Source organism: Candoia aspera, chromosome 2 (genome assembly GCF_035149785.1).
Source record: "Candoia aspera isolate rCanAsp1 chromosome 2, rCanAsp1.hap2, whole genome shotgun sequence".
Taxonomy (NCBI): Eukaryota; Metazoa; Chordata; class Lepidosauria; order Squamata; family Boidae; genus Candoia; species Candoia aspera.
This window is the reverse complement of record NC_086154.1, coordinates 212038865-212061501: the sequence shown is the minus strand read 5'-3', so window position 1 is coordinate 212061501 and position 22637 is coordinate 212038865. Positions and strand designations below refer to the sequence as shown.

Below are 22637 nucleotides of genomic sequence, written 5' to 3'. Positions count from 1 at the left end.
AAAAATATGGGGATCACAATCCAAACCACTGGGCCCCAGAACCTATTCCTTCTCAACCATATCTTGTACAAAGCCTCATTCATGTTTGTTTGTTTGAGGTTCAAGATTTCCCTCGATAAAAGAATGCCAGATCAGATAAAAACTTCTCTTAACTTCTTAAAGATCTGGACTACATTTTGGTGGAAACTAGAGGAGACTTTCAGCATCTGAAACATGTTTATTTATGTCATTTTCACATAAATTTGCAAACAGTACAAGAATATCGAAGTTCTGTGAAGAATACAACGCTAGTGTATTAATAATTATAAATCACTTCATAGAAAGATGTTTAGATTTTAAAGTAAGGTTCTTGGGAAAACAAGGTAATTACTCTTTTCAGTTCAAGTTAAATACATAAGCACCTTTATAATTTCTGGAATGTGAGAATCTTTGTGTTGAAAAGCACACGATAGACCACTTTCAATGAAATGAGTGTAGTACTTCAGTTATATCCAGCTTGAAATGATAGGAATGTATAGAAAGGCTGATTTTGAAATTTCCATGATCTTTTTGTCATAGAATTTTTTTTAAATGTAATTGTGCATCATGAAATATTTGGCACAGCAAAGGTTTTTGTTTTTAATAAAAGCCAAATATATGGGTCAGCCTTACAGTGTAGAACACTCCTGTGATCTTCACCATGATAAAGGTTTCTTCCAGTTGAATGGCCAAGTTAGTAAGAAAGATATTCCTTATGATTTAGGAATTCTACTTCATGATTTAGGGCCAACAAAAACTCTTTAAATTACAGGATTCTTCACAAATTAGTACAGTTTTCTGTTCAGAGGGCCTTGGTAAAAACAACTTGCCTTAGACTGGATTCTACACATGCCAACTGTTTCTGTTCACATAATAAATAACAGATACTCCATAATGTTTATACATGAAAATATGGTTTTATCATTAAGAAAAAAACAGCATCTTTTAGATTGTGATCCTATACTACAAAGTTACTCAATTGTCAGGCCAACTCTCTCCTTCAAATTACTACAGAGAAGACCAGCAACTTTTTTGAGGGGCTGCCCCTCTCAATAGTTACTGGGGTCTCAATACCAGCTACAGTTCCTTGCTACAAAAGTTTGGGTTCTTCACAACCGGAGCTTAGGTATAAACAATTCAGAAAGCAGTAGACGTTCAGTGCAAGATATGTTACTGTGTTATTGGAAATATGATCAGGACTGGTGGTTCAACATCCATCAAAAGATAAGGAGGCCTTGACAAGTGGAAAGGAAGGATCAGGTCTTGTGATTCTGGCCACACAGACTTATGGGCACATTGCTTGAACTAGAAGAATAAATGTTTATCTAAATGTGTGGAACAAATTATAGTGCTCATTAGATGAAAGTAAATTGCTTACTTTTGACAATGCAGCGCCCTAGGTGCTCCAGAGCAGATTTGGGAAATCTGCTCTAGAATGGAAGGGAATGCATGATGTTGGATTTCACCACAGATAAAAGGAAAATGAGAGTTAAAAGGCACCCAAATATTTGCGATCCAAACTATAAAATCTTTCCACAAAAGCATTATTAAAAATTATTTCATATAGTCCAAGTGTTGTGTGTCATATGTAATGGAATGCACATCACAATTTAGGAATTCTGTGTCAAGCTGTTCCAGCAAATGAGGATTTGTTTATCCATTTTGGAAAAAAAAAATCCAACCTATTTTACTGGTAAGTTGAACTATTACTGCTTAGTACAATTGACTGGAGTTCTAATTTGGTTTGATTTGTTTAATATCCCAAGTACAAAATTTGAACTGCAAATTTATTTCCTAGTTTTCATAATACCTGGCTAATGTGGGTGTTTACAAGCTTTAATATATGTTTATACGAGCACAGCTTTGTGTATGTGTATGTGTGTAAAATCATTCATTTTGATTTCCTAAACAAACACTTTAAAAGAACAGTTTCTTGTATGTTCACGAAGTACATGAACAAATCCTTTTAAGTCAAATCAGAATGTTAAGGCTCATTTTATGACTTCACTTGAATATAGCTTACTTTTTAATTTATTTTTTAAATGTAGCTAGGAACTGTAGATTTTATAATGGAATATAACACAAAGCATCATGCTTATGAACTCAGCCCTATTTTTTTTTCTGGTGAGCATATATCATTTTCAATCTGTTATCCAAGTCCTATTCATGGGAAGTGGTTTCTAAACATCTGTAATTCAAAATCTTTCCAACATCTGTAATTGAAACTCTTTCCAGCTTTAGGGAAGGAAAAAAATGCAGTCTGCAGGAAGCACTGGAAATAGGCAAATCTGATGTTTCATTATTCTAAGTAATGTATTAAAATACTGATATACTTTTGGTTTAAAGTTATTTGCCTGCTAATGCTTTAAAAATAGAGTCATTTTGTATGCAATTGGGTGTTTAAGCATAAATCTGTCCCTTAAAATGAAGTATACTTTTGTATCCATTAGACAAATGAAGGTAAGTTTTTAGTATTTGTAGAAGCGGCATCTTCCCTACCAGAGTTTGTCCCACAACTACAGATCCCTCCCTATACTCTTCACAATCCGTATTACATGACTGTGTATCAAAGAACTGTAAAATTATTCTATAATCCCAGAGGCTTTGAGCACTAGTACCACTGACCTTTGTCATATAACAAGAAATATCCCAAGAAGATGTTAGAAGAGTTTCATGATACTATGAAAGGATGGGCCTGCTGCTATTTAAACATAAATGTTTAAACTCCCATTAGATGTGCACGAACCATCCAATGAAATTGAAAGCAGCTCTTTGGATATCTGCCTATGTTAGGATTCTTTACATTTCTAAAAACCACTTTCAAATATTGTACTGATTTCCAGTAGTCAGTGGGAAAGATATTTATATAAATGGGTTAGCTTCCTGTAGAATTTAATATTCTTTCTATAAAGCATCATTGTCTCACTGGCTTCAAAAGATGAATAGTTGAATCAAATAAGCAATTCATTCTGAAGTTCTTAATGCTTCAGAGTCAGATTAAATTTCTTTGTATATATTCTGGTCCTTTTTTCAGTTTTTAAAAGTGTTTACATCCTATTCAGTTTATATAATAATTGTGTCTCCAAACCTTGGGTATCAGTAAATCAATTTTCTTTCATCTTAGTATCTATGGAAAAGAAACAGAAGTTTAATACAATATTATCAGAAACAGAATGCTGCACAGAAAATTACAAATACCAATTAGTTTTAAAAATACAATAAGCAATATCTTTAGCTGTTAGGAATGTGATAAGATTCAGTTTGGAAATTCAGTCTGAATGAGATTTGATTGAATCATCACAATTTTTTAGTCAAGTCAATTCAATTTGAAGATTCAAGTGACTTGTGCATGTATACACATTATTATTCCAAATCAAATGGATGTCATTATCCAACTCAAAAATTCAAACTGGATTACTAACCTGAATTGGATTTCAGCTAATTTGCCTACCCTTATTAGTTGTCTTTTGCTTAAACTGTTTTTATTAACACTGTAAAGGTAAAGGTTTCCCTTGACGTAAAGTCCAGTCGTGTCCGACTCTAGGGGGCGGTGCTCATCTCCGTTTCTAAGCCTTAGAGCCGGCGTTGTCATAGACACTTCCGGGTCATGTGGCCAGCATGACTCACGGAACGCCGTTACCTTCCCGCCGAAGCGGTACCAATTAATCTACTCACATTTGCATGTTTTCGAACTGCTTGGTGTGCAGGAGCTGGGACTAGCAACGAGAGCTCACCCCGCTACACGGTTTCGAACCGCCGACCTTCCGATCGACAGCTCAGCGGTTTAACCCGCAGCGCCACCGCGTCCCATATTAACACTGTAGATGGAATAAAAATAGATGTTTCTATCTAAAAGGTTGTTCAAAGCACTCAAAAGATGCTTCACTATCTGCACTGGCAGGAATGAAGCACCATTCCTAAAAGCATTAAAGTAGAAGCATCCTTTAGGAGGCTCCCACAGCTGCTTTAAAGGTTATACTTGGTTGCCCGCGCATGCGTATACATTCTTCTGGGCCAGCCTTTGCAACACAAACACAAACACAACACAAACCTTCCAAAGAATGCAGCTACTTTAGCACATCTAGCAGAGAAGTTCATGCTAATGTGTTTCACAAAGCACTACTTTTGAATGCCTTTCACAGACTTAATATCCATTCACATAAATCTTTTGTAAATAATCCAGGCATACTTGAAAAGATACTAAACATAATACCTGATTCTAAAAGAAATTTAACTTTTTTCAGAATCATTTCCGATGTTTAAATTTTAATTTTAAACTCTCAAATTCTCACAGTTCTGCTAATAGTACTGCTGACATTTAAACTGCTTAACTTGGGCTAGAGCAAAAAAGTATGGTTCCTCTGAATTGTTGATTCTGTAAACCAACCCTAACTTCAAACAGGTAGTAAAAATTTTCAATTTGCTATTTGATAAATAGTATGTAGCAGCCGCATTGGTGGTTATAGCACTTATACAGTACATTGCCAAATGTTAAACTCCTGAATGCAAATTAAAACATAAAGGGAATAAATATGGAAATTGGCTCTTAGAGGAATTAAGGCAAAAGTTACATCGTCATAAATCACTCCACCTTAGATACTGAAAGCATGATTTTCAATCTGATGTGCAAATGCCATGCTTAGGCATCTACAACATTTATACAGAGAAACATTACAGAGAGTCCTGCAGATAATAGGCATGTTGGAAAATGGAAAATACTGAACTCCCTAACAGCTACATAGGTGTTCTCCTTTAAGATAATTTATAATTACATGATTTTGAGCTGGGGGAAGTCAAAGCAAATCGTAATTGTGATGATGATCTGTATTTCAAAGAGATAAGCCACTACTAGGGAGTTTGTCAGTGTGAGCCAGGAATAACAGCAGATATTTGCTAAATTCATGGAGCAGTAGAGAAGTACGAATCCCTTTAAATGTTCAAAACAAGATTTCTACAGAAGTATTTCACAAACAATCCAATTTGAGTATTATGCTTTGGCAAACAAAATCAACTTTGGCATTATTCTAGGTTCATTCTAGGCCACTCAGACTGATTTATGGAAAACTGAAGATTAAACCATTTCATTTTTACTACTTGAATGGATCTAACATGAAACCAAAACAAGTATGAAATATGGGCAGACATAAGCCCAGTTCCAGATATGTGAAATCGTAATAGGACTGGAGAGTTTCAGGGCACATAAGGGCATGGAATGTAATACCTGTCTGCAATTTTCTAAAGCAGCCATGCCTTTTCCCAGGACTGCATGCATCTCTGGACAGCAGCTGGGTGGAAAACATACAGCTGCTTTAAACAGTTGCATACAAGCCCCATGTGCTCTGGAGCACCTTTTTTGGAGCTGGATCTGAAGTACTGCACAGCCCTACTTTGCAGGAATTCAGTCCCATAAACATGGTTTGCAAATAGCAACCCTTTAAAGCAGATGTGTTTGTTTCCAGGCTCCATCCAGTCACATTATCCCTGAAAACAGGTTTGTCTCCTTTATGAGTTAACTCACAATGCTGTACAGCCCCAAAATGCTATGCCTCTCAGCCCCTACCTAAAGTATCTTCTATCTTATTGGGGACAATGAACATTTTACTTTTAAAATAAATAATTCCCAATCATACCTGAACTTTTTAAGGAGGGGGAGGCTCTGGCTAGAAAGTTAGTATTTCCAACCTGGTATCCTCCAGATATTAGATGACAATTTATTTTCAGCTATCGCATTGTAGATTCGAATGTAATAAAGCAATTGGATAAAGAAGGGTAATATGAACCATAGCTAGTTCAAAAAATTAGGTTCCTGGCTTGTTTGAAAATTCTCATTAAGACTAAACAGAGAATTCTAGTTAAAAGGGTAGCTGTAGCATGGAAAGGAAAAAGAGAGTACATAAATCCCTTGCAGAAGTATAACACACAACTTTAGTTGAACATGGTGTCTGACAATTTCATTTTAAAAAACAGTTCATATACTTGTCATTACAATGCACTTCTTTCTTCATGCTACATGTTGCTTGTACTGCAAACTACTAGAGAGAAACAAGAAAGAACTTACGGTGAAATTGTACACCCAGAGGCATATGCATGATGGCCTGTATAACGGATATCACAACGTACGATGTTGTTGGAATAGTCTGATTCTGGTACCAAGTAACTAGGGTTTACGCTAACCTACAAAAGAAGCATATGCTATACTTTACGGGATACATATAATACTAAACATGTGTTTGGGTTTTTAATTAATGAAATTTGATTACCTTTAAAATGTAGTTTCCAGGTTTAACATCTGTAATATCAATCCACTGGCAGTCTATATCAGCGTTGTAGGTATCGTAACAACCAGGACTCAGCCCCTAGAAATGTAATGCTGATTATTTAAAATTTGAGAGAATAACCATTTAAAAAAATTACAGTACAATAAACATATACTACTGTGTAGAATAAATAAATAGTTACTGTTCTTCTACAGAGATTATTGGTCTCCTTTTCTCATATCTGGAGCATTGCAATGGTCTTCAAATACTGGCAGAATTTGCTTCCTGAAGTATTTAAAGTCTAATAATCTTTCTCCTATGCTGGTCTAAAAGCAAAACAGTGGCATCCATTGGAATAAACTAGTAAAACAGATGCTTATGCTGGTGCCCTCCATTTCCAACTGCTACTTTGCTTGAATGTCTTGAGATGATAGCTTCATTTAAGCCACAAATATAGTCTTCACAACTTCTGATATACAAGGTCCAGTCCCTTTCTCTAAGCCAGGGTTCCTCAACCTTGGCAACTCTAAGCTGTGCAGACTTCAATTCCCAGAATTCCCCAGCCAATTCTGGGAGTTGAAGTCTGCACAGCTTAGAGTTGCCAAGGTTGAGGAATCCTGCTGTAAGCGATGTCTTGACTGCCTCTAGGAAAAGTACGATGTTTGGTCACAGACTGTGTGTCATTTGGCAAGAATAGTATTACTATGGAAAGGAAGGTCATGGGTACATTGAATGCTGGCAGCTGAATACATTTTTTAGACCTGGAATCAGGTTGTAGTTCTCAGTAGTTGCTGAGGAAAATGCTTCATAAAAAGCATAAAAAGACAAAAGATGAAGCCATAAAAATTCTTTAAAATTTTGAAGTAGCGTACTATATTTAAGGCTTGATACAGTTGGCTAGCTTATTTGTAGAAGTGGGACACCTGTTGTAGAGACTGAATATTGCTAGTTGCATCCAGACTTAATATTCTTGTAAGCCCCGGCAATCAGAATCTAATCATGGACAGGGTGTTGCAACTGATTATGCTGCAATATGGTTCTATCAGCTATGGAAATGCTGACATAATGCTGCTTACAAATGTAAGTAGGAACAGAAAGATCCAGGATATGTCTATGGCAAGTCAAAATATCAGAAGAGGGCATGTAAGTAATTTTCAGCTGAACAGGACTCTAATACAAGATATCTGAATGAACATTTCACCTATGGTCTGCTACCTTTACTATTAATGCTGTTACTCCTAAGATTTAGGTAATGTTGAAGCATAATTATTACATTTTTGCAGATATGTATCTAAGTTTGATATAGAAGATAATACAAGGAGGTGATCTTTTCTGTTTCCTCCTTACAGCCTCTTTCTTATCTATCTATCTATCTATCTATCTATCTATCTATCTATCTATCAATCTATCAAATTTGTCACCGCCCATCTCCTCTGACCGGAGGAACTCTGGGCGGTTTACAATATAAAACAATAAATATATAATAAAATTCCAGTAAAATACACTGTAAAACAATTTCGCAAAGCTACCAAATATAATAAAATACAGATGGCTATGGTCTTATTCAGTCATTGCGTAGGAGGGGGACTTCAAGGCACTAACCAGCCCCAAGTATGACTATTCTCCTCCCTGCCCCAAGCCCGATGGCAGAGCCAGGTCTTCAACTTCCTCTGGAAGGCTAGGAGTGATGGGGCTAATCTCACCTCCAGGGCAAGGTGTTCCAAAGGGCGGGCGCTACTGCAAGGAAGGCCCGCCTCCTGGACCCCGCCAGATGGAATTCTCTTATCAACGGGATCCGTAGCATGCCCTCTCTGCATAATCGGGTGGGATGGGCTGATGAAGCAGGGAAGAGGCGGTCCCTCAGGTAACCCGGTCCCATGCCATGTAGGGCTTTAAAGGTGATAACCAACACCTTGAATTGGACCCGGAAGCAGACTGGTATCCAATGCAGCTCGCGTAGCAAAGGTGTTATGTACACCCTTCTGGGGGCACCAAAAATAGCCCGCACAGCTGCATTCTGGACCAGCTGAAGCTTCCATATACTCTTCAAGGGTAGCCCCATGTACAGCGCATTGCAAATCTATATGGGAGATAACAAGGGTCTGAGTGTCTGTTCGAAGGGCCTCCCGATCCAGGAAAGGGTGTAACTGGTGCACAACATGAAGCTGCGCAAAGGCCCTTCTGGCCACAGCTGCCACCTGCTCTTTGAGAAAGAGCCCTGAGTCCACAAGGACCACCAAGTTACGCACCGGGTCTGTTTGGGGCAGTGCAACCCCATCCAGGACCAAAGTTGACAAAGCCCCAGATACGGAAGAGCCCTTAACCCACAGCCACTCCATCTTACCAGGGTTCAGCCGAAGCCTGTTGTTCCCCATCCAGACCCCAAAGCCCCCAGACACCAAGAGAGGGCAGTCACAGCATCACTTACCTCACCTGGGATAGAGATATACAATTGAGTATCATCAGCATATTGATGATACCTCATCGCATGGTGACAGATGATCTCACCCAGCAGTGTCATGTAGATGTTGAATAGAAGAGGAGAGAGAACCAAACCCTGCGGCACCCCACAATGGAGGGGCCAAGGGTCGGATCTCTCACTCCCTATCACCACCAATTGGGACCAGCCCTGGAAGAAGGTGAACCAGCGCAGAACCATGCCACCCACCCCCAACTCCCTGAGCCGGCCCAAAAGGATACCGTGGTCAATAGTATCGAAAGCCGCTGAGAGGTCAAGAAGAGCAAGGATGGATGCACTACCCCCATCCCGCTCCTGCCAGAGATCATCCATAAGTGCAACCAATGCCGTTTCCGTCCCATATCCGGGCCTGAAACCTAACTGAAAGGGGTCTAGATAATCCGTTTCTTCCAGGACCCTCTGGAGCTGTAATGCCACCACTTTCTCAACCACTTTCCCCAAGAAGGGGAGGTGAGAGACTGGACAAAAATTATCTAGGACAGTAGGGTCCAGCGATGGTTTCTTGAGGAGGGGTTGTACCAGCGACTCCTTAAAGGCAGTTGGAAACACCCCCTCCCTCAAGGATGTATTAACCATTGCCTGGACCCAGCTGCATGTCACCTCCCGAGCTGCTTTCACCATCCAGGAGGGGCATGGGTCTAGATGACAAGTGGTGGCATTTACTGTCTGGAGGATCCTGTCCACTTCCTCGTGTCCAACAGGATCAAACTGTTCTCAGATAACATTGTAAGTATGATCCCCTGGTATCTCCATAGACCATGCCTCACGCTTGGCATCTAACGTAGAGCGGATCCAAGCGATTCTGTTTTGCAGATGCTCCGAAAACTCCTCTGCATGGCCCTGTAGGTGGGTCACTGCACCCACCTTCCCCAAAAGGGATTGAGTGATTTTAAATAGGGCTGTTGGGTGGCATTCTGCAGACACAATAAGGGCAGAGAAGTATTGATGCTTCGCTGCTCTTATCGCCACCAGGTAGGCCTTAATAGAGGCTATAACCAGCATTCGGTCAGATTCGGTCTTGTACTTCCTACAAACCGCTACTGGGGGATAGAAAGACCCCAAGAGAAATTATTAGAAATGTAAATGGGATTTCAAGATGAGAGAAAATTGGCAAAATAAGCTTTTCTCTCACAACCCCATTTCTCCAACAGGTTAGACCCCACTACTTTCTGAAAGTGTTTTAAAATGTCAATTATGCCCAAAGGTGGCAAGTCTGCTCCTGACATATATTATGTTTCTTTTAAAACACACAATTCCCAAATGGGGAGAAAAGTCATTGTTATGATATTTAATTACAAAGAATCAAAACATTTACTATAATTCCTACCTATCTCTCAACTCCTGTAGAGTATGGAAGATGACCTTGATGAAGATATGCAAGATCTGTTACCAGAGTGATATGGGGAGTGAATCCCATTTTAAGACAGGTAATGTCCTGACAAGCAGGAACCATGCCGAGATGAGGAATAGGTCTCTAGTGTTTTATTACTGCTATAGTAGACAGAAAATCCTAACAAACTGAAGAAACGTGAGAAAACCCATACAGATAAACCCCCAAAGTCAAGGCAGGTCTGTTCTGGTTCTCTCTGAATCACAGCTCAAACTCTCTATACTACACATGCATTTTCCCCCCTGGATAGGGGCCCCCTCCTGCTCACCATCAGTGCTCATGACAGGTAAGATAGATAATATTCAGAAGCATATCAGACACACTTCTGTACTTCACTGAACTATGAGGAGGTACACAGCACAATCAGACTTGCAAGATTCTGTTATTACAGCCAATCTCAATACAAGTAGTTTTAGCCTTCCTGTGGAGTTGATTTCTTGGTCTAGTCTACCTAGTCAGCTGACAGCTCCTATACTTATTTTATTTTTTTGTGCCTTCAAGTCAGTGTTGACTCGTGGCAACTGCCTGGACTAGTCCCTTTGGTTTTCTTGACAAGATTTCAGAAGTGGTTTGCCATTGCCTGCTTCCTCGGGCTGAAAGAGAGTGACTGGCCCAAGGTCACTGTGGGAAAACAGGCTGCAAGAGGAATCACAGGCACCTGTGCTGCCTCCCTCCCTCATACTTTAAACCTCCTCCCAGCGGCAGGATGGCAGAGCAGCTGATAAAAAACCTCAGCTTTGTAACAGCTGGAGAGAAGACGAGAGGAAACAGGAGGGGACGTAAGGAGATAAGCAGAGATGGATGTGTTTGGAGGTCCTGCAGCAGTCACAAAGGAAAGCAGCCAAAGGAACGGAAAAGTGTTTGTTTTCCGCATAGAGACATTGAGGTCCCGAGGAAACAGAACGAAGAGGCAAAGTCCTGCAGCAAACCAGTAAGAAGGGGCAAGTGTTGTGCAAACTGCCCATTAACAGATGCTCTATACTAGCTGTAGTAACAGTAGGGTAGTAGTACTAGAAGATATATTTGTATTAGTATACAATAGAAATAGTGTAAAATATAAATAGTATAATAGCAAGATAGGAATAGAATAACATTGTATAGGATAAGTTCCTTAGTAATATAGGTTCATTAGTAATAAGCTAGGATAGTTAGATATTAGCTCTAGTCACATAGTTTTGAAAGATTCACTTTTATACTGTAAAAAGTTTTATTTAAAATAAAACACCTCCCCAACCTATAAGGGGAGATACAAGAACTCTAAGTGTTGTAGAGTGCAGTGCTTTTTGGGGCGATGATTTTGAGCCTGAAACAATCAAACTTTGGGTATAAAAAAGAACCCGTGACAGTCACCCAGCTGGCTTTGGCCCTAAGGTGGGACTAGAACTCACAGTCTCCCAGTTTCTAGCCTGACGTCTTAACCACTACACCAACCTGCCTCTGTCATACTTATCTGCAGTGCATTATATATTATAATTTGGCTATTTAATTTAATATTTAATCAAAATACCATCGTTAATGAAACACTGTTAGAGAATACAGAGTTTGTACTATAAGTAAATGATTCATAATACTAAACTATTCTAAATGCAGAAAGATACAGGCCTAAGTTGAGGATAATGTCGCTATTTCCTTTACACCAATGCATGAAGAGAAGTGAGCAAACTATTACAAACTCGAAGTTGATATTTAGCAAATTTACTCATTAAAGTTAAAGCAACTCTTACCACAGCAGCATCTCTTTTTTCAGGCTTGAGTGGAAGCCTCAAAAAATTGAGCTGCTTAAACAAATAGCAAAAAAAAAGAAAAAAAAGCTGCTCTTGTGCAGAGTCCAATGCACTTCTTTCATACCATTTTCAAAGTGTGAATAGCCTATTATCAACTACCTCTGGCTACCAGGTTCTGGACATGCTAAGTAATTCCCTGTACTGAGCTTTAAAATGCAATAAGCCTCTAAAAGGGATCTATGTTTACTGATATAATAGCATATGTCAACATTAAATTAAACACGAAAGTTACTTAAGCATATACAAATTGCTAAACCTGAACGTGATTATAGTCAATTTAATCTGATGGTATAATCAATGAAAATTAATGGCACCCTGGGAATGAAATTTACTTCCATTAAAGAAACCTTTAATATCCTTACGCTTATGTTGATTATTTGCATTACATATTTTGAGTAAAACAATTCATTTATGAAATATTGCTATATATCAAAGGACAGCTATATTCCAAAAGGCAATAGGATAATCAAGATCAAGTTCATAATTAAGCAGTTTTATCATTTTATTTTTTTTATTTTGACGGAAGATTATCAAGAAAAATGACCACCGCCCATTTTTAAGAGAACTTACACTAAGATGCCCAGAGCAACTCTTTATACATAGAATTCTTTGCACTACTGTATCCTATTAGGGATATATTACACTAACTCATTCTACCTGCCATAGCTCAGAAATATGTTACTCACCATTCCTAAAGGAACTTAAACATCAGCTTCCATTAATTCTATCCTAACTAAACTCTTGATAAGCACCTTAAAGCTAAATCAAAGGTATAGTACTGTTTATGTTGTACTTCTTTATAGTGCAAAGTTTCATAGTTAAATAGAAGTTGATGACTGATACTAATCTGCATTCTATCTAAACAGGAGCACTATTAATAACTGCACCTTACCTGTGTATGGGCTGTACATGCAAATCGCCTATAGTATCCATAGTCACAGGAAGTATCTTCAAGACAAAAACTTGCTTTGTGTCCTTCAGCTACTCTGCCGTGTGAGTTTGCTTCAAGTAAGTCATAATGACTAAATTCATCCATACTGTGATAATGTCTGTAAACAAATTAACAGATAGGATTACTTTAGGTTATTGCATAAGGAGTCAACATCTTAATAATAATTTGGCCCAACAAGACAACAGTCAAAATATTTTCCCAAATCTTAAGTATTGAGGTATTCATATCTATTAGGTAAATATATTGTGGCCCATTGTCTACATATAATACATTCCAATGATTATATTAAAAATGTAGGCTTTTAAGAAAGTTGCTTTGTATTGTTTGCTTAAAAAACAAAGCAATAGACAAATGTTATTTCCAAATATCCCATTAGATTAAGTAAGGGGCTAAATATGGAAAGCAGAGCAACCCACTGTTAGTCTTGTTTTAAAAATTTATCTGACTAAAAATATTTAAGTTATATCTCATAAATTCAAGGATTCTTCTGTTTGTGAAATGTTTCCTTTCAATAATGGGGCTAATAAAATATGCAAATAAATTAAGATTAAGGTCTGTTGGGTTATCTTCTTGTACTACTTATACACAAGTTTTTTTTCTATGCTGCAATTCTATTGTCACTTTATAGACTGGTAGTAGTGTGTCCATCATTTTCTTTCCACTTAATTCTGCTATTGCTGCTTATGGCCACTATATCTAACTGCAAAAATCTGGTCAGCTATATCTCTTTACTGCCCTCTAATTGTCACCTGGATTTTTGCAGCTCAGATATGGTGGTCCAAATCTCAGCCTCCCTTAACCAGGTATTTCCTAGGCATGTTGGAATTACAAATCCTAGAAATCTCAGGCAGCATGTATTTTCCTTACTCTGGCTGGGAATTCTAAGAGTTCTAGTCCCAGTATATCTGAAAACCAGGTTGGGGAACCCTGAGATATTGAATAGAAAATGAAATCATACACACTACAAAATGAATGTCACTTTTATGATCTAAAGTCATACAGATTGCCAAGTAGCAGGTAAGGACCAAACTCTATGTTGATTTTTGCTAGTGTGTTCATAATAAAAAAAAGTAAGTTAACTGTTATCTCTGCAGCATTTTTACATGCAGATAATTCTTATCTACACAGAAGGAAAAGAACTCCACAATAAAATGCCTTCCCCCAATACTGCTTCCATTACAATATTTTAGCATAATCTCAGATAATACACTTAACGTGATTATACTTTACTTTCAACTAAATTTGGTGGCTATTAATGTTTATTGTTGTTTATTCGTTTAGTCGCTTCCGACTCTTTGTGACTTCATGGACCAGCCCACACCAGAGCTTCCTGTCGGTCGTCAACACCCCAAGCTCCCCCAGGGACGAGTCTGTCACCTCTAGAATATCATTCATCCATCTTGCCCTTGGTCGGCCCCTCTTCCTTTTGCCCTCTACTCTCCTTAGCATCAGCATCTTCTCCAGGGTGTCCTGTCTTCTCATTATGTGGCCAAAGTATCTCAGTTTTGCCTTTAATATTCCCTCAAGTGAGCAGTCTGGCTTTATTTCCTGGAGGATGGACTGGTTTGATCTTCTTGCAGTCCAAGGCACTCTCAGAATTTTCCTCCAACACCACAGTTCAAAAGCATCGATCTTCGCTCAGCCTTCCTTATGGTCCAGCTCTCGCAGCCATATGTTACTACGAGGAACACCATTGCTTTAACTATGCGGATCTTTGTTGTCAGTGTGATGTCTCTGCTCTTAACTATTTTATCGAGATTTGTCATTGCTCTTCTCTCAAGGATTAAGCGTCTTCTGATTTCCTGACTGCAGTCAGCATCTGCAGTAATCTTCGCACCTAGAAATAAAAGTCTTTCACTGCTTTTAAATTTTCTCCCTCTATTCGCCAGTTATCAATCAAGCTGGTTGCCGTAATCTTGGTTTTTCTGAGGTTTAGCTGCAAGCCAGCTTTTGCACTTTCTTCTTTCACCTTCATCATAAGGCTCCTCAGTTCCTCTTCGCTTTCAGCCATCAAGTGGTATGATCTGCATATCTGAGATTGTTAATGTTTCTTCCAGCGATTTTAACTCCAGCCTTGGATTCCTCAAGCCCAGCATGTTGCATGATGTGTTCTGCGTACAAGTTGAATAGGTAGGGTGAGAGTATACAGCCCTGCCATACTCCTTTCCCAATCTTAAACCAGTCCGTTGTTCTGTGGTCTGTTCTTACTGTTGCTACTTGGTCGTTATACAGATTGTTCAGGAGGCAGACAAGATGACTTGGTATCCCCATACCGCTAAGAACTTGCCACAATTTGTTATGGTCCACACAGTCAAAGGCTTTAGAATAGTCAATAAAAGAGAAATAGATGCTTTTCTGAAACTCCCTGGCTTTTTCCATTATCCATTGGATATTGGCAATTTGGTCCCTAGTTCCTCTGCCTTTTCTAAATCCAGCTTGTGCATCTGGCAATTCTCGCTCCATGAATTGCTGAAGTCTACCTTGCAGGATCTTGAGCATTACCTTACTGGCATGTGAAATGAGTGCCACTGTTCGATAGTTTGAACATTCTTTAGTGTTTCCCATTTTTGGTATGGCGATATAAGTTGATTTTTTTCCAGTCTGATGGCCATTCTTGTGTTTTCCAAATTTGCTGGCATATAGCATGCATTACCTTGACAGCATCACCTTGCAAGATTTTGAACAGTTCAGCTGGGATGCCGCTGTTTCCTGCTGCCTTGTTATTAGCAATGCTTCTTAAGGCCCATTCAACCTCACTCTTCAAGATGTCTGGCTCTAGCTCACTGACCACACCGTCAAAGCTATCCCCAATATTGTTATCCTTCCTATACAGGTCTTCTGTATATTCTTGCCACCTCTTCTTGATCTCTCCTTCTGTTAGGTCCTTGCCATCTTTGTTTTTGATCATACCCATTTTGGCCTGGAATTTACCTCCGATGTTTCTAATTTTCTGGAAGAGGTCTCTTGTCCTTCCTATTCTATTGTCTTCTTCCACTTCCACGCGTTGCTTGTTTAAAAATAATTCCTTATCTCTTCTGGCTAACCTCTGGAATTTTGCATTTAATTGGGCATATCTCCCCCTATCACTGTTGCCTTTTGCTTTCCTTCTTTCTTGGGCTACTTCTAATGTCTCAGCAGACAGCCATTTTGTCTTCTTGGTTTTCTCTTTCTTTGGGATGTGTTTTGTTGCCGCCTCCTGAACAATGTTGCGAACTTCTGTCCAGAGTTTTTCCGGGACCCTATCTACTAAGTCCAGTCCCTTAAATCTGTTCTTCACCTCCACTGCATATTCCTTAGGGATATTAGTGAGCTCATATCTAGCTGATCCGTGGGTCTTCCCTAATCTCTTTAGTCTGATCCTAAATTGTGCAAGAAGAAGTTCGTGATCTGAACTACAGTCAGCTCCAGGTCTTGTTTTTACTGACTGTATAGACGTCTGCCACCTTTGGCTGCAAAGGATGTAGTCAATCTGATTTCAGTGTTGTCCATCTGGTGAAGTCCACGTATAAAGCCGTCTCTTAGGTTGTTGGAAGAGAGTGTTTGTTATGCAGAGTGAGTTGTCTTGGCAAAATTCTATCAGCCTGTGTCCTGCTTCGTTTTGTTCTCCCAGGCCCTGCTTACCTGTAATTCGAGGTGTCATTTGACTGCCCACCTTAGCATTCCAGTCTCCCGTGTTGAAATAACATCTCTTTGAGGCGTGTCGTCCAGTAGGTGCTGCAGATCCTGATAGAACTGCTCTACTTCAGCTTCTTCAGCATCTGTGGTTGGGGCGTATATTTGGATCACTGTGACGTTAGATGGCTTGCCCTGAATTCAAATTGAGATCATTCTATCATTTTTTGGGTTGTATCCGAGCAGTGCTTTCGCCACTTTACTATTAATTATGAAGGCTACTCCATTTCTTCTGTGATCCTCTTGTCCACAGTAGTAGATCTGGTGGTCATTTGATGTGAAGTGGCCCATTCCAGTCCGTTTCAGTTCACTGACACCCAAAATGTCTATCTTTAATCTTGACATCTCACCAAGAACCACATCCAATTTGCCCTGGCTCATAGATCTTACCTTCCAGGTTCTAATGGTGTGTTGATCCTTAGAACATCGGATTCGCCGTTCACCACCAGCACCGTCGGCCGCTAGCCGTCCTTTCAGCTTTGAGCTAGCTGCGTCATCACGTCTGGGGCTAGTTGAACTCATCCTCTGTTCCTCCCCAGTAGCATTTTGACCATCTTCCGACCTGGGGGTCTCATCTTCCGATGGTATACCGACATATCTCTGGTTGTACTGATCCATTTAGTTTTCACGGCAAGAATACTGGGGTGGGTTGGCATTACCTTCCCCAGGGATCGCATTTAGTCTGACCTCTCTGTCATGACCTTCCCGTCTTGGGTGGCCCTTCACGGTTTAGCTCATGGCATCATTGAGGTGCTCAAGCTCCAGCACCACGGCAAGGTAACGATCCTTTGCTGAAGATTAATGTTTATACAAACATTAAATTGACTGGTACCACCCACCTCCTATCTTTGATTTTGTATCATCATTGTGCTTACACCCAAATTATGCACCATTTTATGTGTTAAAATAACCAATGCATCTTTGATATCTGAAATACTTCTTATTTGGGTGTAATTCAAAGGAATATAGTTATTCAGAGAATATGGGTGCACTGTCATCTCATCTGTTGGTAATTCCTTAAAGAAGGTGCAACTTTTCCTGAACTTACATAGTGCAACCCAAAGAAGAAGACATCTTTGACTTTGACTTAAGGAGCTGCCAACAAATGTGATATGCAGGATCATGCTTGCTCCAAATGATCTTTTCCCCTTCAAATCTGTTGCTGTAGTTCCAGGTCTTTGAGATTGTTTCCCACATAGCAGCAGCAGCAGCAGCAAGAGATATGGAGGGGAAAAAACAGTAAATAAATGAACATAATCAAAAAGTACCATACTGAACACTCCACTCACTGATGACAGCTGTGCCACTCCCATGAGTATCGTGGTCGGCTTGGTAAGAAATCTGATGTACCTTGATTTTTCACTCTCTGTGGAAATCTCAGAAGTACTCGGTTATCATAGTCTCTGACATCTGACCTGTAAGCTGAGCTGCAAGAGTGCGCATATGAAAAGGAAGAGCGAAATTGTTCAACAAGTAAATTTTAACTTACAATGTCACATTTATATTTTTATGTAGTTGAATACATCCTCTTGGACTTCATCAGGTTTAGTGCAGCTTTCATCAGTGAAAACAATGGGGAGTTAAGTGATCAGGACTAATGTAAATACCATTTATGTCAATGGTCCACAAAAAACATGACTAACTAGGATCCAACCCACTGAAAATCCACTGTTTTTCAGATTTTACAGCTGCTTAAAAATTATTATGGAATGCCTGCATTAGAAAAAGATTGTGCAATTTAATTGATGTTTCTCATTTTCTCTAGCCAACAAAAACATGGATGTTTTTAGTTGCATCAGAGCCTTCATTTAGAGGAAACATGGAACTACTATCAGCAGTATAATAAACTCTTCTGTATTCATAACTTCAGAAATAAAATAAAGACAAAAAAATATTTCCATTTTGATTTAAATCTACATAAAATACAGCCAAATGCTATAGGCAGACTCTTTTTAACTCTTTTTCTAATTAAACTACTTCCTTTTCACTAAGGTCGCTATGCAACTCAGGTTTTGTTTCTTTCAGAAGTCATGGAAATTATTGGCCTAACCAGTCCAATCTTTCTACCAGATTTGTTTCTACCTATTCTTTCTATTGTTCACTCCCCTTGATTATCCACTTCCTTCTTCCCCAACAATTTCAGCAGAATTCATTTGCCTTGTCAATAATTTTTCTGATTAAAAGAAAAACTCCATAGGAAAAAAATTGCTGGAATTGTGTGATATTCCTAGTTTCATCTGCAGTTTGATTTCATTCCAATGAAAAAAACCCACTAGACTTACAATTACATCCAAGAAAACAGTTAACCTCAAGTATAATATTAATCAAATCTAGACTAACACTGCTGTGAATTAGTTTTATATATTATTTTATATAATATTTCTACTCAAATAATAACCCATTTGGAACTTAGCTCTTAATGATACAGGGCTTTTTTTTACCACTGCCATTGTCAAGGATGAATCAAACGCGTGTAGGTTGTCAGATGTAGCTCTGTCCATAAATTAACTTGCAACATCTGTACTGCAAGCAAGTCTTGTCCAGTTGAATTGGGCTTAATTTCAAGTTACTATATATATTAAGGCTATGCAAAGCATTCAAAAGCAGTGCTTCATTAAGTATATTAAAGCATTTTTAGTGTTTAAGCAGCGACATCTTTTCAAACCTCGTTGGCCGCTTTGAAAACTGTTCTTGGGTGTTTCGCGTGTGTGTAGGAACTGTGGTCCTCTACAGGCACATATTCTTTGCTAGCAGTCCCAGTATAAGTGTTGTGTGTGCATGCACATTAATGTGCAAACTACTAGACACAGCTTTAAAACTAGCAGCACAAACCTTGCAAAGGACACAGCTACTTTAAGCTTCGGAGATACTTTGCACTAACATGCTTTCTGAGGAACCTCTTCTGAGTGCTTTGCAGACCCCTAGGATCATGTATTATCATCTTATAGCTTTATCCTAATGCATGTTTATGAAAGCCCCACTGCATTTAATGTAACTTACTTCCACATGTGTGCATTCGATTACAGCTTCATTATGAAATGAACACTGATTGTGATTTGATATCTGATTATCAATTAATCTAGATGCTGAAAAGCAATGGGTTAAAAAAATAGATTAGAGCAGAGAGATGGTTGATAAATACACTGGAAATTACAGTAATCAAACAGCAATTTAAAAACCACTTTCTTCTACTGCTTACAAAGTAATGGGCTCAAAGGGGCCTTCTTTTCAAAAATTAATAAAGCTCTTGATTAATGAAAAACAGATCCTGGTAAAGGCATAATTCCTAAATAATCAGGGCATGGAAACCTTGTAGCTTGGTCATCAAGCTTTCAGCAGACATTAATAAAAACATGTTTTATGAATTGAAATAGTAAAGGAATTCTCCACTGCTTAAGTTCTACTGAAATTATGTCTATCTCCCTCTTGCTAAGTTACCAGTGACATTTCAAAATCTTTGCTAATGTATCCTGGACACTGAACAATAATGTGCAAGTGTATGTATGTGCCTCACAAAGATAATTCTTTTATAAACCTGTATATAAAGAGTCACTCTTTGAGATGGGCAGTGATGAAATCTGAAATATAAACAAACAAATTTAGCTTTCTTCAATCTAGTGCTCTCCAAATATGTAAGTATTAGTAGAATTCCCAGTCAACATGGGCAAAGGTTGGGATACTGTGAGTTTATTCCCCAAAAAATCTGCAGGTTTTCAGATTGGCAAATGCTGAACTCATTCAACAGTCTTTCCAACAAACAGGTATTTTATAAGAATATGAAACCAGGGCCATCCGTGAACTTACCTAGCTAGGCAATTTTCTTCAGCAGCACACCTCAGGTTGTACATGGATGTCCTTTGGACGTAAGTGGCTGCTTGGATGTAATAGGGATCAGGCACTAAATCAGGCAACCCTGCAGTGCATCAAATCACACACAAACACACACAAAAGTGATCAGGCCCAGGAAATGTCTACAAATTTCACTCCTGAAAAAGTCAATGAAAGTTGCACTTTCTAGTCATTGTATGACAAACTGGAAGCCTATACACATGGTCATTTAATAAGACCAAGAGTCCCTTTTCAGAAGATCAAAAGAAACATTAAAATACAACGTGTCTTCCATTTTGGAACCATAATACTGCGTATTATCCTGTTAATCATTTTTTTCTTTTATATCTTAAAGGCATTCTCCCCATAAGGCCACCAGCTGATGAGAACACTAAGTTTGCCAGATACCAGACATGTGTCTAGAACAATAAATTATGCTTATTACCTTATGCAACTGTAGATACACTCAAACAAAAGGCTGTGAACATCCATTAAGTAGGCTAAAATCTGAATTAACCCAATTACAACCAAAGATGAGCCTCAAACTATAGCCAATCGGCAGCCTGCTTTGGATTTGAGTGTTATCTTGGTGACTTACTCTTCTATTTTCCAAGTTTGTTTCAGCCCCAGCAGTTGAACCCTCTGCATAGCAGCACTTGAAATAATCCAAGTATCCTTGACTACTATACCTAGAAAGCTTTCTTCTTACCATGGAATAGTCACATCTAAAGTCAAGGGCAAGCTGATTAAGTTCTAATAAATGCATATGCAAAAAGGACTGGAATCCCCCTAAGAAAATGAACCACTGCCAATAATTTCCCTCGAAAATTACACACACACGCACACACACCCCGAATCGTCAATGCTCTAGAAGAATGAGTGTTCTCTGTCTCTCCTCGTAGCCCCAGCTTTTTGGTGTTTTGCATTATTTTACTTTCAACGTCTTGTTTTCTAATGCAAGATCAGGACTGACTACAGGGCGAGGGGGAGAGTTGGGACCAGATGGTGATCAGCAGATGAAGGGCTGGCCGAGGTGAAAGCACGCAGTCTGCCGACAAGGGAAGGACTTGCCACGCGGCTTGGGCTGGATCTGGGGGTGGAGCTCGCTTTTTGGAGGGACACCATTGCAGACTTAAGCGGCGGTGGCTAACTCAATGTATGCATGCAGATACTGAACGACTTTCTTAACGCAAATGTGCAACTCCGCCTCGTTCCTTTTCGGTGCGGGCGACCGCAAGCCTGTGCCACCGCTTGGTGCGAGTGGCTGAAATGCGCGCGCTTACCGTATTGGAAATAGCCGGTGCCGTACCCCGGCCGGTAGCGGCTACTCTGTCGGGGCCGCTCATAGGTATCATAGTAGTTGTAATAAGGGTTGTCGTCCGTGTACTTGTACGGGTTGTACGGGTCGTCCCCCACCATGATGTCTTCGCGGGGCGGCTGCCGGAGATTGCTTAGAGAAAAGCCTGTCCCGTTGCCCGTCCTGGCGGCGGCGCTCTCGACGGGGCTCCCTCCGGCTCGGTCCTGGGAGCTGGCGGCGCCTTCAGTCCTGCGGCCCCCGTCCGTGCCGTTTCTGCTGGACGGCTGCTGGTAGCCGGCTTGGAACCAGTACTGTGCCTCTGGCTTTCTGGTGGCCGTAGCGCCTCCGCCTGCGGCGATTCCCGGCGCCCTTCGAGGAGAAGTGGCATTGCCCCTGAGGAGCAAAACGTGGCCGCTTTGCGCGGGCTCCTGGCTGTGCCTACGCCGCGCGGGTTGATACTGGGAGCCGATGCTGAGGAGGCTGTACACCTGCCCTTTGTTCTCCCATTGAATCCGCTGTCTCCACATGGCGGGAGGAGGTGGCGGTGGGTTCCTCGGGGGCACCCCGCCCGCCGGCAGCCACAGCAGGCAGCTCCAATAGACGCACGCTTGCAGCTGGGCAAGGCCCAGAAGAAGCGGCGTCCGGGAGTGGAGGCGCATGGCGACGGCGTGTGTCTCTCACAAGCGAGCGGGAACTCCACTCGACGACACTGCAGGATTGGGGAACGGGCGCGCAAGAAGTCAAAAGTAGCAGTTTGCAGCTTTCTTCTTTTATTTTTCCAGTTAAAGGCCTCCGACTTGACTTTGCGCTCAAATGCAAAGGGAGGGAGGGAGTCCACTTCGTTCTCGTTCTTTACCTCCCAATGCTCTAGTTTGCAGTGAGATGGGTTTGGGGAGGAGGAGCAGCAGCAACGAGCCCTTCGCCTCTTCCTCGCTTTCGCTGAAGTCTGGAATGAAGCAG

General features: G+C 40.1%; 1 protein-coding gene across 2 annotated transcripts; it reads right to left on the bottom strand.

Annotated features, from left to right (window-relative positions):
• Nucleotides 1–197: 197 nt before the first annotated feature.
• LOX (lysyl oxidase) lies at nucleotides 198–22637 on the bottom strand. Of its 2 annotated transcripts, XM_063295298.1 has the most exons (7): nucleotides 21664–22637; nucleotides 20357–20465; nucleotides 17842–17979; nucleotides 12821–12977; nucleotides 6279–6374; nucleotides 6077–6192; nucleotides 198–3145 (listed from the first exon to the last, which is right to left on the bottom strand). In XM_063295298.1, the coding sequence occupies exons 1-7, from the start codon at nucleotides 22334–22336 to the stop codon at nucleotides 3139–3141; spliced, it is 1296 nt and encodes a 431-aa protein (XP_063151368.1). In that variant the 5' UTR covers nucleotides 22337–22637; the 3' UTR covers nucleotides 198–3138. The 2 variants fall into 2 exon arrangements, with proteins under 2 accessions (XP_063151368.1, XP_063151369.1); XM_063295299.1 differs by lacking the exon at nucleotides 198–3145 and having other exon boundaries at nucleotides 6073–6192.

What these genes read in the sequence shown, in the direction of transcription:
- LOX (XM_063295298.1), bottom strand. Translation starts at nt 22,336, where the DNA reads ATGCGCCTCCACTCCCGGACGCCGCTTCTTCTGGGCCTTGCCCAGCTG. An exon ending in CACCGGCTATTTCCAATACG is followed by an intron (nt 20,466 to 21,663) that starts GTAAGCGCGCGC and finishes GATGCACTGCAG; the next exon opens with GGTTGCCTGATTTAGTGCCT. An exon ending in CATGTACAGCCCATACACAG is followed by an intron (nt 6,375 to 12,820) that starts GTAAGGTGCAGT and finishes TTACATTTCTAG; the next exon opens with GGGCTGAGTCCTGGTTGTTA.